We start from the raw sequence: 17,103 nt of genomic DNA on the forward strand, positions 1-17,103 counted from the left end.
GTTTGAACTACTGTGGTCTTCTAGAACAGTGGTTCTCAACCTGAGGACCACGACCCCTTTTGGTGTCACACAACCCTTTCACAGGGGTTGCCTGAACACCATCCTGCATATCAGGTATTTACATTATGATTCATAACAATAGAAAACTTACATTTATGATGTAGTAATGAAAATAATTTTATGATTGGGGGTCACCACAACATGAGGAACTGTATTAAAGGGCCGCTGCATTAGGAAGGTTGAGAACCACCGATCTAGAACCTAAAGATTTTTCATAAAGACCCCTGACAGGCCAATAGAGACACACGTGTAAAATGCTTAAAATCCTGGGAGCTGTCTGCTGATACAGAGTGAGAAGGAAAAAGAACAAAAAGTTATGTTCTTACTGGTTTATTAGATGCTTATTGAGTGTTTTGATCTAAATAAAGTTGAAGATAAATAGGCATAATTATTTTTCTGTAACAGAGAAACATAACTTACATATTGTTTTCTAGCTAATCAGTTTTGTATTTTAAAATCTCTCTAATTGCTTTCCTAAACAGTTATTTCAACCATTGTCATAAGTTGGGAGTTTCTGTTGCTCCTTATCTCTACCTGAAAACAAAGTAGTAAAAAAATGAGAAAATGCCCAACTCTGGTTTTTTTTTTTTGAAAAAGGGACAAAAAATAATTTGTCTCTATACTCTGTACTCTGAGAGTATCATTAAATAGCCCCATTCTGCATCCCAAATTATTAAGCTTATCAATAGTGATTAAGCCTATTCACTTTTCATCAATTTGTAGTGCTGACTGACATCTAGTTTTCCAATTTGTAAAGTTAAATTGCTTTTGATGACTTGTTTCGGTTGTCATTTTTTCTTCAGTATGGGAGGGAGGGAGAGAGAGAGAGAGAGAGAGAGAGAGAGAGAGAGAGAGAGAGAGAGAGAGAGAGAGAGAGAGAGAGAGAGAAAGAGAGAGCACCTAGCAATGAATAGCAGCAATGGCGTGAATGAAACACATGTGGAAATGCTTACCTTAGATGCTAACAGACCAGAAGGGAGGAGCAAAGCGGTAACAGCTGGATGGGCCCTGAACGATTATTCCTTGCCGTTTCAGCCCACTTCGGAATACAGACCCAATACTCCAATACGTCTTTTAAAAAAGTAATCCAATGAAAACGAAAATGCAGAAATAGATGTTGCTGAGTAGCATCAAACTAATAAGGCCAGGATCCTTAAGCATTATCAATTCTCTTAATGGCAACATCCCTTAGCTTTCACCATTTCCATGCTCAACTAAGTAGAACTAGAAAACTTAGCTGTGTGGTCTGGCAGAGGGAGACTTAGCCAAGTCCACCTATCACTCACAAGAAAGCTGGGAGTTAGGATCAATCGGCATTCAAAGCAGACTGGTTAGAGCTTTACCACAGGCATAGAAGATGGGCGTTTTGACAGCCATGGCATCTCCAGGCTTTGCTTCCGTCTGTCCTTCTAACCTGAGAACAAGTGCTTTATGGGCTCATAAATTTCCTTCTCCCGAAGCCTGTTCTTTGAAGGCAGTTGTTAAATATCCTCTTTGAACTTCCGCACCTTCTCACTGCTAAGTTGAGTGCTGAGATGTAAAAGACACTAGCTCAACAATATGTCCGGAATTTTTGCTTGGTTTTGTTTGTTTGTTTTTTGTAGCTCAGAAAGGAATCATAGATCATAGCAATAAAATTGCTAAATTTACTAGGTTCCAGAAGCTGGGGACTTGAGGCTTGTCTATCTTGCTCAAGGCCTCTCAAACTATGTAGATGGCCTATATGGTTAAACAGTGGCTAGCGTTGTACAGTTTGCCAGACATTAACCTGTTTCCTCCCACTTCTACTTGGTAAACATCTCTAGAGGGGGCTACGGAAGGCAGGAACTACATTTCCCAGAATCCCTTGTTGTGCCCTCCTTGTGTTCTTGAACAAAGGAAGCTATTGGTCAATATCAGGGCAGAGGACAGGTAGAAGCTACCATGTTTTTTCCCCTCTCTTTGCTGTATGTTCTTAATGGATACAGCCATGTTGTGCCATTCTCTTTCTCTGTGGTGTCAGTCACGCTGGCAATTTGGCAACTAGAAAGTCATGTTTTGGCTCTTCTTTCTGATGTGTGGTAAGACAGCTTCCGGCTGTGGCTTCTAGCTTCTGCTTGGTGGAGTGACTTTTGACTTGCCATTCCATCCTGCCACCTGGGGTAGTTGCTGATCAGTTCCTTCATCCCCTGTGGATAATTCCCGGGGTTAAGTGGTGCTTTTGTTTTGAGATTGCACAATTTCAGGCTTCCTTGTAAGAACATAAACACTGGAGGATCCCCACTTCCAGTTAACCCTTTCGCTGCGCTGCTCACGTGTTCAATTTCTATCTAAGAATTTTAGTGCATATGTCATCACAGAGAAAGGTTTTTTTTTTTTTTTTTTTTTTTTTTTTAGTTTTAAGGCCGATGAGTATTTTACAAAATGGTCACTAGGGAACCATCTAGTGACTTCTGCCCAGGGCAGTGGGAATTAGGACTTGGTTTTGGTTTTTCATCTCAAGAGGAAAGCATACAGCTTTGTGCTAAGTGGGTTTCCGCGCGCGCCCTGCCTCCACATCATGGGCGAAAATGTAACCTAATTATATTTCCGGGGTGAGGGAGGGGTGGGTACGTTTCACTTTCCCTTCATGCCCTTTACCTCAAAGTAGAACAAAACATTTACTTTAACAGGTATTCAAGTTTCTCTTCAAACAGAATGCTCTGTACAGTTAATCAATAGATAAAAACGTTGAAGACATCTCTGCTCCTGCCTGAACACGTTGAAGGCACCTCTTTAAAGACCGAGCAGAGTACGTGAGCCAAAAATGCTTTTTGGTTTTGCGGTTTTTATCTGATCTTTGCGAGAGGTTAAAAGCCCAAATATACAATGTGAAAGTTTGAAACGTCTCTTAATGTGAACATTATTGTGTGAAGGAGAGCAGAAAGAAGAAAGCGATTTATCCCACACTTCTTAAAGCAGCCAAAGAAACCAATGACCTTGTTAAAATTCATTATGTTTATCTACCTTTTAAATCATGATTTTGACATACTATACGGGTTTTATCTGGTGCTTAAAGAAATTCTGTATATTGATTTATAATAGTGACAAAAGTCACTTTCAGATTTCTGTAGGGACTGATTAATACCTCCAAAATCCTTTGTTGTTTTTTTTTTTCCTCCCTCTTTGTTCTTTAGTCATTTATATTAGTACCTGCTCTAGAGGTTGGAGACAAGAAGATAAGGCAGCTGAGGGTGAAATTCTAATCAGTCATGTATATCACCAGTTAGAATGGCTGAAGAAAGGCTAGCTTGGGAAAAAGATGCTGGGCAAACTTGGAAAAAAAAAAACGGTGTAACAACAAAATTATTAATGGTTTTGCTTCAGTGACAGAATTCTTCGTCTCATTACTAGGGAGGCTTCCAAAAGGGTCACAATCACTCTATTAGGAGTCATTTGCTATTTAATTACTGATACTGTCCTTCAAGTAAGGCCATCGGGCAAGGCCAGTTGCAGTCATTGTCCGTCCTAATGGCCAAGCATGAACACCACCCCCATCACATAAGCAAGCCAGGCTCCAATGGCGTGGAGGTGTCTGGCAAGTGTTTGTAGCAGTGTGAATTCCATGCTCAGTTACAGCAGGGGTATGCAGCTTGGAATTCTGAAGGTCTTCCCCAAGACAGTTGATATGCTTGGAAAATACAAAAAGGTGGGAAAACTGTCTGTGGTGGGTTGAATAGGTTTGGCCCCAATAGACTCATGTGCTTGAAGGCTTGGCTTAGGGAGGGGCACTATTAAGAGGTATGGCCTGCTAGAGTGGGTGTGGCCTTGTTGGAGGAAGAGTGACACTGTGAAGGTGGGCTTTGAGGTCTCCTATGCTCAAGCTATGTCCAGATACAATGCCCTTCTGCTGCCTGCAGATCAAGATGTAGAACCCCCAGCTCCTTGTCTGGTACCCACCGTGTCTGTCTGGATCTTTCCCACCATGATGATAATGGAATAATGGACTAAACAAGCCGGCCCCAATTAAATATTGTCCTTTATAAGAGTTGCTGTGGTCACGGTGTCTCTTCACAGCAGTGGGAACCCTAAGTAAGACACTGTCCTATTTTTGGTTAAGTTTGTTCTTGCAAATACAGTAATGAAATTTTGCCCTCAGTGACAGCTTTTAATTAGGTATCTCATAGTTAAGGTAAAAGCAAGATTATTCACTAAAAATAATCTGCATTCAACGTTGCTGCCTGAACTATCGCCCTGAAATTAGTAAACCCTTGTTAGAGCTGTGTCCTATCTGTAGGTACGATTTAGATTATTTTCGTGTTTTGGGCAAAGGATTGGGAGTTTCTTTTTATTTCTTAATAATTTGTTCACTCTTCAAGTCGTCATGAGGCCTACTATGTGAAGGGCCAGTATGTGCTCCTGAGTCAGAAATCAATATAGCCCGATGGGTCAGGCGTTAAGTAGCAAGCCCGGAGCTGGACCATACAAGACCACACAGCTCAGAGTGATGCACGATTTAAAACTTATAAAGAAGACACGGTAGGGCTACCTGAGATCCTTTTCCTATCCCCCCCTTCATTCAGGTTACCCCAAAGCCCAGTGGCTGCTTGCATGGACCGCCTCCTCCTGGGCCCTCTCCCAATCCCTGGGACTCACTAAGTTGCGGTTCTTTCCCCACCAAAGATCTTTCAGCTTTTCCAGGGGGCATGATGTGGAGACACAGACACCTGGATCCTCTTTCCAGTACCCCCACTTTGGGTCACCTCAAAGCCTTGGGGTGCTGTGGGAAGATTAAGTTTTGTCACAGGTGGAAGCAGTCTTAGCAGGCTTTACCCTTGGGGCACCCCATGAATACCTTGTGACAGACTGTTTGGAGCCTTCCTCGAAGGGAGAAGGAGACAGCCCTTTGCATGTGACTGGGAAGGTGGGGACAAGAAAAACAACAAGTTGAGGCCAGGAGAGAGCGCACGGGGAGAGCAACTGGGCCTGACCAGCACGCAGGACAGAGAGACACCTAAGGACCCGTCCCTTTAACCTTTTTTTCCTTCTTGTGTATGCTAGTTGGGTTGTATAATACAGTTTAATTGTTAAGAAACAGAGCCAACAGGGTGCACAGAACTGCGTGCATCAAATGTTCTAGCACTATGAAAGCTATCCAGGAGGGATGAAGCTGCCATGTTGTTACGAGCTTGATTTTTCCAAGTCCCATGACCTAAGTATGTGGTGTCTTCAGCAACAGGGTCTTACCATCACATTTGGAGGGCAACCAAGAGCACTGGCAATAGCCTGGAACACTTGGGGGCTCTCTGTGAAACCACAGTGACCAACAGTTTGAAAATAGGTAACCCTCATGATCTTCCTTAAATGGAAATGTTATTCAAACTCCATATATATATATCAGGAAACTTCTACAGTAGTAGGTTTCTATACATCATTTCCAAAGGTCCTTAGTCTTCGTTATCCCTTCCCATACTCCCTCTTCCTCCCTGACCTCTAGTTCTGCACCCCATTTAAATCTTCTGCTCTTCTCTTCTCCCTCTCCCCCCATAGCATCTGTGTCCTATGTTTCTTGCCTTGAAACCTTTTTAAGAACTCTTCTTTCATATAGTCCATCCTGACCACAGTTTTCTCTGCCTCTCCCCTGCACTCCCCTCACTCCTTGCCCCTCCTACTCCCCCCCTCCTCCCTCTCCCTCACACTCCTCCCCCTTCCTACTCCCCCACTCCTCCCATGCACTCCTCCCCTCCCTCTCCCCTACTCTTCCCCCCTCCCCTTCCTCCATTCCTCCCATGAACCCCTTTTGCTTTCTCTTCAGAAAAGGACACTTGCCTTGAAATCTTACCCGCCACCCTTATGTATATGTGTATATAAATATATATGTATATATAATTACATCCCTTTACCCATTTCATTTCCTCCCTCCAGCCCCTCCCAACTGCCCTGTCTCCATCCCCTTCCATGTTCCCCCACTCTCAAATGGACAGTGTCTTTTTTCTATTATTGTTACATTTATGTATATGTATGCGTATTGCATATACATACATGTTATAGGTAATATATAAATATAACCTGCTGAGTTTGTTTTTGTGCATATGATTTTAGTATTAACTGCTCTGTGTTGGTAACCAATTAGAGGGCTCATGCATTATTAGCTTCTTTAATTCTATAAGTACCCCAATTTAAGCACACACACACACACACACACACACACACACACACACACACACGAATTCAAATCTGGCATCTTCAAATGACATAGAACATGTGGCATTTATCTTTCTGGGTACTGATTACCTAACTCAGAACAATTGTTTTCCATGCCATCCATTTGCCTGGGAATTTTATAATTTCATGTTTCTTAACACATGAATGATATTTTAGTGAGTAGATGGACCATATTTTCATTATCCATGCATCTGTTGATGGACATGTAGGATATTAGATAAAAAGACTGGGAGTTTGCTAGCTACTGTGAACAAAACAGCAATGAGGATAGACGAAGAAATAAGCATCTCTCTGTTAGGAGGATATAGAGTCCTCTAGGTATATGGCTATAACTGGATCACGTGGTTGGGTATATGGCTATAACTGGATCACGTGGTTGGGTATATGGCTATAACTGGATCACATGGTTGGGTATATGGCTATAACTGGATCACATGGTAGCTCTATTCCTAGCTTGAAGAACTTCTATATTGATGGAAAACTTTGCATCTCCACCAACATTTGTTGACATTTATTTTATTTATTTGTTGGTCTTAGCTATTTGGATTAGGGTAAGATTAAATCTCAAAGTATTTTTAATTTCAATTTCTCTGATGAATAAAGATGTTGAATATTTTAAACAGTATTTCTCAGTCACTTGTCTTTCATTTTCTTGAGAACTGTTTAGTTCTCTGTCCCAACATTTAACTGGAGTATTTCTTTTCTTGCCATTTAGACTTTTTAAAGTTATTTATATATCCTAGATACTAACTCTTCATCAGATATGTAACTGATAAAGTTTCCCCCAGTTCTTGAGGCTGGCCCACCAATCAAATGAGGGCATCCTTTGCTGTAAAGAAGCCTTTTATTTTCATGAGGCCCCATTTGTCAGTTGGTGTTAATGCCCATGGCATCAGTTCTTATTGAGAAACTCCTGCCCTCTGCCAATGAGTTCAAGTACACCCCCTACATTTCCCTCTATCAGATTCAGGCTATCAGGTAGATAATTCAGGGTATCAGCATTGTAACGACAACATAAATTGCCATGGCATGAAATTGTTAGACCTATGTTGAGGTCCTTGAACCACTTGGAGCTGAGCTCTGAGCAGGGTGAGAGATAAGAATCTGGGTTCATTCTTGTACATGCAGCTAAGTCCAGTTTGCCCAGCACTATTTTCCTTGGAGATGCTCTCTTTTCTCCTATTTATGATAGCTTGTCATTTGGGGATGGCAGTCCCTAGCCCATGCATGTATGTGGTGCAGACGTGCTGTTGTTTCTTGTACGTGTACCCAGTCTATGAGCTATGCCTGGCTCACTACATCTTTATTTTACAGGTAAAGAAACTGAGACACCAGGTCTCCCCCTCCAGGGGACATGGTCAAATATGAGGCACCAGAGTTTGTGTGAAAGTCATACCCCACTCTCCACTCAACTGTGGAGAATGTTCTGTCCATTGGCTAGATCTGGGTAGGGGTTTAAAGTTTACCACCTGCATTGTCCTTGGCTGGTGCCTTAGTTTGAGTGGGACCCCTGGGCCCAAATCTGCCTATCATAATGCTCTACTTGTAGGTTTCTAGGACCCTCTGGATCGGATACAAGGGATGGGATAACCATTGAGATGTAACAAGAATAAATTAATTAAAAAAAAAAAGAAACTGAGACACGAACCCTTAAAATGAGTTCCAAATCACATGGATTTCAATTTGGGACCTAGTTGTCTTGATTACGTGTGAAACTGGTTTCCCAGTGCCCCGGTGTCATCCCTCTCTCTCTCTCTCTCTCTCTCTCTCTCTCTCTCTCTCTCTCTTTCCCTCCCTCCCTCTCTCACCATATTATGCACAGAAAGAGACTAGAGGGTCCTAATTTATGTATTTAATTGGTACATTTAAGATGCATATATTTTATAGCTCCTGGCAAAGGCTGCAGATGACAAAGTTATTAAGTAGGCAAATGAAAGATGGAAAGAAAAATGACTAGAAGAGAAATTCTCTTAGGATTCATTTAACAGGATGCTAAGGTGCTACTTAAAAGCACATTAAGAAGTTTGCATAGGAAAATAGAGTTACCTTGTTTCTCCTTTGGCCACTTACTAAATGTGCTCTTGAACTACAACCAACCAGAGCCGTGTCATCCTTGACATGGAAACTGCCCGCCTCAGGGAGCTGGCTCCAAAAGATGAGCCAAGCCATGCTTTCCTGGTTTCCATGTAGACTTCCAAGGACTGCAAGATCAAGAAACAATAAAGATTCCACAGAATCTATGAGCGAGTGTGCATTTGTTTCTCGGAGTTTAGAAACAACACAAAACTCACAGGTGCCTGTCACTTTGGAAAACGCTATTTGCAACACAGCACATTTTATGACCATCTTTGTAGAACTGTTAACTAATATGTGTTCATGGCCCAAGGACAAAATACCCTGGTACCTGGAAAAGTCTGTTAAAAAGTTATACATCTATCATTGTTTTCAAACGTTTCATGGTAATTTGCGCTCACTGTGGAATTAAATGGATCTGTGTCAGAAATTTAAGTTAATTTATTCAGCAAGTAATGACATGCTTTAAGGGGATTGCAAGTGATCAAAACAATGGCATGCCAATAAACTTTTAATGATCAGTCTGGAAATGAAGGTAAAAGAACTCGGCAAGGTTGAGGGGATGAAGGTGCTTTTCAGTGCTCATACCCACCAGCACTTTACACGTGACACTGAGCAAAGCCGACTCGGGGTCCCATGGACTCTGTGAGACGGGTGAGTCATGTTAAGACTAAGAGCAGAGAAACAATTTGAGAAATTACTTTAAAAGCAGCTTTTGGAGAAGAAAGCTAACAAAATTACCACTTACTAAAACCAGGGGTAACTCAAGTTAATACTTCGTACAGATTTCCCCTAAGAAGAATTATGTTTAAAAATCCAAATGTGAATCTGCTGAAAAAAATTTCTGTGCATCACCCATTGCTCAGAAACGCTTTTGTTAAAAAGAATGAACATTTCCAAAGTGATTGGAATTGCCAAATTGTACTTAAGTGTCAAGCAGCAGAACTATGCGCTTGTCACAAATCCCAAATTCCTTAGCTTTTCTGCCACTCTTAGGCTTTCTGTCCTTTGGTTCTCAGGGTCTGTCTACAAAGGGACAACACAAAGAGCTGGTTGGAGGCAGATAGTCCAGAGCATCCCAATTTTGTTAAAAGTGGGTGAAGACTGGACTCTGCATTTTCCACGAGACTCACCCATTGGTGAACTGTAGTCCACTTCTACTACGAACTCTTGAGTTAACACCTCTAACTTGGAGTGGCTCTTTTTCACTTCAGCATAAAATCTTATCAGCCTCTTACGTCTAGCAGCATAGAGCAGGGTAGAAAACAGTTCCTGATGGTAGAAAAACCCTCTGTACACCATCTTTAAAATAACGAAGTCGGATGAAATTGTCTAGACTCCCGTGCTGTTCTAATACTTTAAGTGCACATTGGACGTTTGGCAAATATTTCTTGACTTACATATTGGGTAGTGGGGATGGAATGAGTTTGGAAAAAGTGGATACTGACCTTTGGACCATTAAGTCAGCTAAGGAGTTCCAATAATGCTTCCTATATGGCCCTTAATTTCAGGCATCATCTAGGAAACTAGAATGACAATTAGGCACGGAAACTCCACGACTAAATGAAACATTTTTATCTCGTTTACTTTTATTAAAACTTGTAAGCTGCTGCGTATGTATCATTATCCATACCTAGCCACATAATGATATGGCTGACATACAGTATAAACAAAAGTCTTGCTTAGAACACATTTTAATAAGTCTGCCACCATAAAAATAACCACAAATTATTGCTGTGCATGTTACAAATAAATGAACTCAAAAGGCTCCCATTTGGGTATGCTAGATATAAAACTGCGGTTGATGCTATTCAAAATGATATTATGTTTTTGTCTGTATGAGGCAGGGACCATGAGATCTAGTCACAAGAATACATAGTAAGTTTTTAGAAAATGAACTGGAGTAACGAGCAAGGGCTGATGGAAACGCTGTACTGATAAGGTGAGAGTTGAACAGAAAGACAAAGAAGGTGAGGAGTGAGTTATGTCACCAGTGAAGAGTGCCCGGTAACAAAAGGTGTGGCCACACTATCTGAGAAAAGCACAAAATAAGATTCTAAACCTACCCTTTTCCACGAACAGCTAAATTCTCTTTTTCCACTCTCAGTCTTTCTGAGACCCAAATCCTGCCCGCCCCCCCAATGAATTTAAAAACAATTGAGAATTTAACCTGTAATAAACACAATTAAATGCCATTTTGTTTTAGGACTAATGGGGATGGAGTCTGCTCTTTGACTAGGTCACAAATGGAAGAGCACACATCGCCCGTTCTGTTCCTTTCCTGCTATCGGTTTCCTGCCTCTACCTTGCCTGCCCGGGCACTGAACCTAGGTTAGACTCCTGGCAAGGGACCCCAGTTAGCCATAGGATGTGTGTGCAAAATCCTTTTCAATGTAAAGTTCTTGATGGGGGAATGTCTCCTTGTCAAGGTACGTAACTGTTAGTAGGATTTGTTACTTCCACTTGCAACCATCCAACGCATCTATCTACACACACAGAAGCATCCTTAAAGTCAGGAGAATATGACACAGGCGGAGATATATTAAAAGACTTTATTCACAATAGAGAAATTTTACAAATATAATTTTTAAAAATTATGTGTCAATCTATTATGTTTTCCATAACATCCGAGATTTATATAAAGTTGGAAATGACAGAATGCACTTATGAACAAATCAGAAACATGAACAAATAAACAATAATCAATGTAAAAATGGATAATACACATGATAGAGAAGTCATTGAGTTCTATAAATTGGCATACAACTTATATGTATAATATTAATTGCACAAAGTATATCAAAACATATTTCATAAACACAAAATTGGACGCTAATTTAACTGTTCTTTATGTATGTGAATTATACATGTAAATTAAACTGCACAGTTTGGTCAAAAATGAATGAATTGGTGTCTATTTGGAGACTTCAGTTGTTTAAAATTAACACAAAATATAAGCTTAATTCAATTATATTACTATAATATTAATCTCTTATCTTGCTTACATTTTTGGTGTTCTGAGATGTAGCATTAAAAGAAAAATCCAAGTTTTAAAACTGAAAAACTAGTCTTGCCATTGGCAGAGCAACACGTGGTTCAGCTTCTTGCCTGTTTATACTGGAACACACAAGCTATATCATCATGTAGTAGGTACCCAGACCCAACTTTAAAACCCCACGTTGCAGAAATGCTCACTAGCTTTGTGTGCTCCTTCAAATTGAAAAGCAAAGAAAATGAATTAAACAGCCAATCTAAGGACAGTGAACAATCATAATCAAAATACATATGGCACATTTAAGTGTTTCACCTCTGACTTCTGGCAAAAGAAAGATTTGTTATTAGCTCATTCTTCTCAACAGAGGGAAATATTTTCCAGTCAATCCTGCTCTATTCAGTTTCATGAAAATGATGTCACAGATTCACGAGCTCCAGAGATTGAAGAGATTACAGGCAGAAGTTACCCTGGGCCATAGGGATACATTAATGCAGCCATAAGGGTATACTGAGGGACCTTTTTCGTTTACTAATTTTATGTTTTTATTTTTGATGTGTTCTAATGTACCATACTGGAAACAACCAGACCACACAAGGTGGTGATCTCAAATGACATCTTTTGAAACCCTACCAAAGCCGAAATGGGTAAAAATATTGTCTACTGAGATTTAAGAAAATAAATGTCTCAAGAAATTGGTCAAACAAAATGAAATTGATAAAATCAGAAAATTTGAAGAATATAAATGCACAGAAATATATACTTTAGCCTAATCCATGGGGCTGTATTATTTGTTCTGCTGTTGTTACTGATCACAGGAGGTTGAAATTAAGATGGTTAGCATTCTTTGTCCCTTGGTACATACAAAATCACATTCGATCTTTTCTAAAGAACAGGTGTGGTAACACACACTATCACAAAATCTGTTCTTGGGAAAATCATTCATATTTCAAAATGAAGTTTAGAAGAATCATATAATTATTTGGATCTGCTACAGATCAAATTGTGAGGGAGTGTGTGTATCCCTATAAATCATTCCTAAGTTAAGATTTTCTGCTGAATGTAGCCACAGTTAATACACCGTGTTCTTAAGGGCTAATTAATTTTTTTTCTAGTTGAACATGAGTAGATAAATTGGAAAAGTTTCTTTCACTGGGTAAAAAGCTCACTTTCCCAAACCGAAGTGAAATGATTAACTACATCTGGGAAGAGCCCTTTTCAAATCTGAAGCCAGTGCGACGTGCCCTTTGCTTAAAGAAAATCAGAGATTAAATGCAAATACACGAACTAGTCATAGGAAATTCTCACTCTCTTTTCAGAGGCCAGACTTCGGAATGGGTTCAGTCAAAAGGGAAACCTGGCTCATCAAAAGTTACATCATTTCCCTTTCAAAAATGTAATTCGGTAACAGGGCGCTTTGCAGCGCTCAAGAGCTCAGCTTGCCGTGTACTGGGGGATGGAGAAATTAAGCAGTACGTGATATGGAGGTGACACAGAGTGTTTAAAGTAGAAGTAGAGGACAAAATTGAAAGTGAGGGAACACTGACATAATCTCCCACCAAAATCATACAGCACTTGGAATGAAATGAGGTCAACGTGGCTGACTCCCCGGGGATGACTTTCTCATTTGAATTGCAATCTGAGTGCAGTACTACAGAAGACACTCTCTCAAAGAAGATAGACCTGCTAAGAGGCTGTCACAGTTATAAGATCTGTCTCTGGTGGACAGACAAACCAGATTAACATGAACTTGAACAGGAAAAAAAAAGCTTTTTATTTAATACTTAATTTATTATTATGGCTTTTTGCAACATGGCAAAACATTACAGCTCAAAGCAGACAGCATCTCCTCACGGAGGAGGAAAAAGTTTTGCAGTCAAATCAAATCATAATTAAGAGGTCACTGGTAGACTGTTCTATTCCGTTTCATGAAAATGCTGTCACAACTTCATGAACTTCAGAAACAATAGATTGCTTAAAAAAAAAAAAAAAGGACAGACAAAATCTGTGGGTTCATTAGTGGAATAATAAAGAAATAAGGAATTGAGGTCCACTTAGGCTTATGATAGCAAACATAAAAGACTGCAAAACAATTTTAGAACTTAGAATAATCATAGACTTTCATCAATCAATAAAAGTTCATCATAAGTCTGATTACCAAAAAATGAATTATTAAGGTATGCAGTGAGAGAATGAAGCAGAGTAAAATAGAAAATGTCTTTCATTTGTCTTTGACATCAGCGTCCTTTTTCTCTTCACGGAGTACAGGGAAAGGGTGGGCCTCAGTATTGAAGATCCAGTGTTCCAGTGGGAGAAGGTCATCGTCAGAAAATATCAAGTACAAATACCTGGAGAGAAGGTAAAAATGGGAATATGAGGCGCGCGCGAGCACACACACGTGCACACACACACACACACACACACACACACACACACACACACACAAAGCCGTGCCACAAAGACACATTTGTATCTCTGTACATCTTGTGGAGAACCAAGGACAGCGGTTAATTCCTACAGGGTGCCAGCCATGCTCTGGGTGCTACTGTATGAGACCCACACAGAGCAGTTCCGGGTTATAGGCCTCAGGAACTGACGAGAAACACCTGCACACAGACTGCGCCGGTAACACACCCGAACTGGACTGGATACCAGAAACGTTTGGTATACCATGAATGTGTACATTGAGAAAACATCTGTAGAGATGATCTCCTAAGGGGCCTCGGCCACACAGTCTGAGGTAATCTTACTTACTTTAATGTCTCTGCAAGGAAGAAACTTTGTTGGACGTCGTCATAACTCTCGTTAGCGAGGTAGACATCCCGTAGGCCTGAGTAGCCTCCGTTCACTCTGCAGTGCCTCTCTAGGGCCTGAATTGCCAAGAAGAACAGAAAAAAAAAACCCCAGTAAAGTTATTATCCGTATTTTTAAATTAGATTGTCAAATTTAGATAAGACAAGATTTCAAAGGGCTTGAAAGAGAGCTTGAAAGAATTTTTGATAGAAGATTTAAAAACTGTAACATAAGCAGGCAAATAAATGGGAAAAGGTATAGTTCCACTTTTGGTCCAGAGAAAGTTTGGTAAAAACAAAGACCATGGGCTATGTCTAGCCCACTGTTTATTTTTGTCAATAAAGTTTTATTAAACTATGGCTAGATTACCTTCATTTGTTTGTAACAGTGTCTCGGGCTGTTTTTGAACCACCACCATGGAGGTGAGTGGTGGTGGTAGAGACTATATTTTGGGTGACCCTTACAGAGCAAATGAGCTGTCCTCTGTCTATGGGTGTCCATAATGTCAACTGGGGCTGTGAACTACTGGTCAACATGGTGTGCTGGGCCCCAAAAGCTTCTACTTCCATTAGAATATATCAACTCTACATCTTCCCAGTTAAGTCTTATTGGATTATAAAAAAGAGTAGAATATAGTGAACTATTAAAGATGCTAGTGATGGGCTCAAGAAACGGAAGGCAGTGAGCAAAGTGAGTCTGGAATCTACTGCAAAAACAAGTTCTGTCTTTTTTTTTTTTTAATATGGTAGAGAATAAAAATGGGATGAATTCACTGACGACTCTAGAAGCTTACAGCGAAATGGTCGGTAACTGTGTGAACATAACGGCTATTTGGAAAGGAGGTTGGCTGGGCAGTGTGGGAATGAAGATGTGTGTAGAAACTTAGAAGCCCTGCCTTCCATTTTGTTATCTGACAGCAAACTGACTGCTGTTTGTAGAGGTCAGTTTCATTCTTATTTTTCTCTGTTTCATATTTTTTCAGTTTTACCGATGTATTATTGTTGGCAAATAAAGACCTCATATATTTAAGATGTACAAATGTGCTGCTTCCTATACATATTGAGATATGACTACAACAATCAAGCTCATTAACAGGCCCATGGCATCACGAGAGGTATTTTTTTGGGTGTATGTGTGTGTGTGTGTGAATCCTTGATATCTACCCACACATTGATTATTTACTATAGTCACCATGCTGTACAGTACAGTAAGCCTCCAAAATGCTTTCATCTTATTTTGGGGGGTTGGGTGGGGGTGGGGTTCGAGACAGGGTTTCTCTGCATAGCATTGGCTGTTCTAGAACTAGCAATGCAGACCAGGCTGGCCTTGGACTCAGAGATCCATCCACCAGCCTCTGCCTCCCGAGTGCTGGAGTTAAAGGGTGGGCCACCACGGCCTGGCTGGCACGCTTTCATCTCTTAGTTACAAATTTCAAACCCGTTGACCAGGACACGTCCCTTTCTTCTTCCTCCTCCCCAGTTCCTGGTTCCTGCCAGTCTGCTCTCTCTACCCTTGTGAAGGTCTTTATCCCAAGCTCTACAGGGAAACGTTATCACACAGCGCCTTTCTGTGGATGTTGTGTTCTGTTTAGGAAATGCCCTCCAGGTTTCACCCCTCTTGTTGCGAAAGGCAGATTAAAAAAAAAAAAAAACTTCTGAAAGGTGTCGTATGAGCTCTATTGCATATGCGTCCCACAGCTTTATTTCTTCATCTACTGAGGAACATCGAGGGTATTTCTATATGTTGATTACCGTGAATTATGCTGTGACGAACGCAAGATTGCAGATAACCCTTAGCTCTTATGGCATTTCCTTGGCTATATGGCCCAGAAATGGGACCGCTTCACCTTATGACAGGTTTATTCTTAACTTTTAAAGTAACTTCCATACTATTTCTTACACTGGCCATACTAGTTTATATTGCCACCATTGGTATACAAGGGTCCCCTTTTCTTCACATTCTTTACCAGTAGTAATCTCTTGATATTTTTGATAACAGTCATTCATCTTCATAGAAGTGAGGCGGCCTTACCAGAGTTTTGCTTTGCATTCCCAATGATGAGCGATATTGGGCCTTTCTCATATATGTTTTGGCTACTTGTATGTCTTCTTTGCAAAAAAAAAAATGCCTATTAAGATTCTTTGCCCATTTTTAAAATGACTTATCTTTCATCACTGAGTTGTATGAATTCGCCATTTTAGATATTTACTCCTTACAAGACACAGCCACAGAATGTACTTACTCAAAGAAGACAGCCACAACACTACTAGGCAACGCCCTCTTATGGTAACGCCATCATTCATGTGGCCAGAGAGAAAGACATCAGATGGCTGTGTGACTGTAAATGGTTGAAAATAATTTTTATGTCCTGATGCCTTAATTTAGTTGACTCTGTCTTCTGCTATGCAGAAATGTACACTGATGTGGTCCTGTATGTTTTATTTTACTTTTGTTGCTATTATGTGAATTTCAAATCAAATAAAGTCATTGCCAGGCCAAGGTCAAGAAGCTCCCCGCCCCCAACATTTTCTTCTAGGGTCTTATTTATTTACTTATTTATTTTAGATCTTATATTTAATTCTTTAATATATCTTTGTTTTTGTATAGTGTATGTATTTTAAAATTATACTTGCTGCTGGTCTAGTCCCCAAGCACATTCCACCAAGTTATTCTTTTATTACCACATTCTAGTAATCATATTAAGTATACGGCAAAATAAAAATTGCCACCTGAGTCACTGAAAGCTGATACGGCTCATCTTCATTGCCAACTAGAATTAGAACCATGTAGGAAACACTGTCCCCCAACCCCCGGAAATGCCCCTCAAGGTGTTTCCAGAGAAGTCTGATGAATACGGGTGGGCCCAATCCATTGGTTGGGGTCCCAGACTGAAGGAACAGGGAAGCAGGAGGAAGGATGAGCGCCCACATTCACTGATCTCAGTTCTCTGACTCTGGGAGCAACGTGACCAGCTGCTTTATGTTTCTGCTGCTCTGACTTCC

General features: G+C 40.4%; 1 protein-coding gene across 3 annotated transcripts in view; it reads right to left on the reverse strand.

The window, feature by feature from the left end:
• Window positions 1-10,852: 10,852 nt before the first annotated feature.
• Window positions 10,853-17,103, reverse strand: part of MAN1A1 (mannosidase alpha class 1A member 1) — a 185,919-nt gene continuing 179,668 nt past the window's right edge. For all 3 annotated transcript variants that reach the window (XM_084776089.1, XM_084776090.1, XM_084776091.1), the window contains exons 12-13: window positions 14,063-14,178; window positions 10,853-13,656 (exon numbers count right to left, since the gene is read on the reverse strand). In XM_084776089.1, coding sequence (XP_084632215.1) covers window positions 13,530-13,656; window positions 14,063-14,178 — 243 coding nt within the window. In that variant the 3' untranslated portion in view covers window positions 10,853-13,529. The remainder of the gene's footprint in view (window positions 13,657-14,062; window positions 14,179-17,103) is intronic.

This window comes from Acomys minous, assembly GCF_964271855.1.
Source record: "Acomys minous genome assembly, chromosome: 3".
In the NCBI taxonomy this organism is placed as follows: Eukaryota; Metazoa; Chordata; class Mammalia; order Rodentia; family Muridae; genus Acomys; species Acomys minous.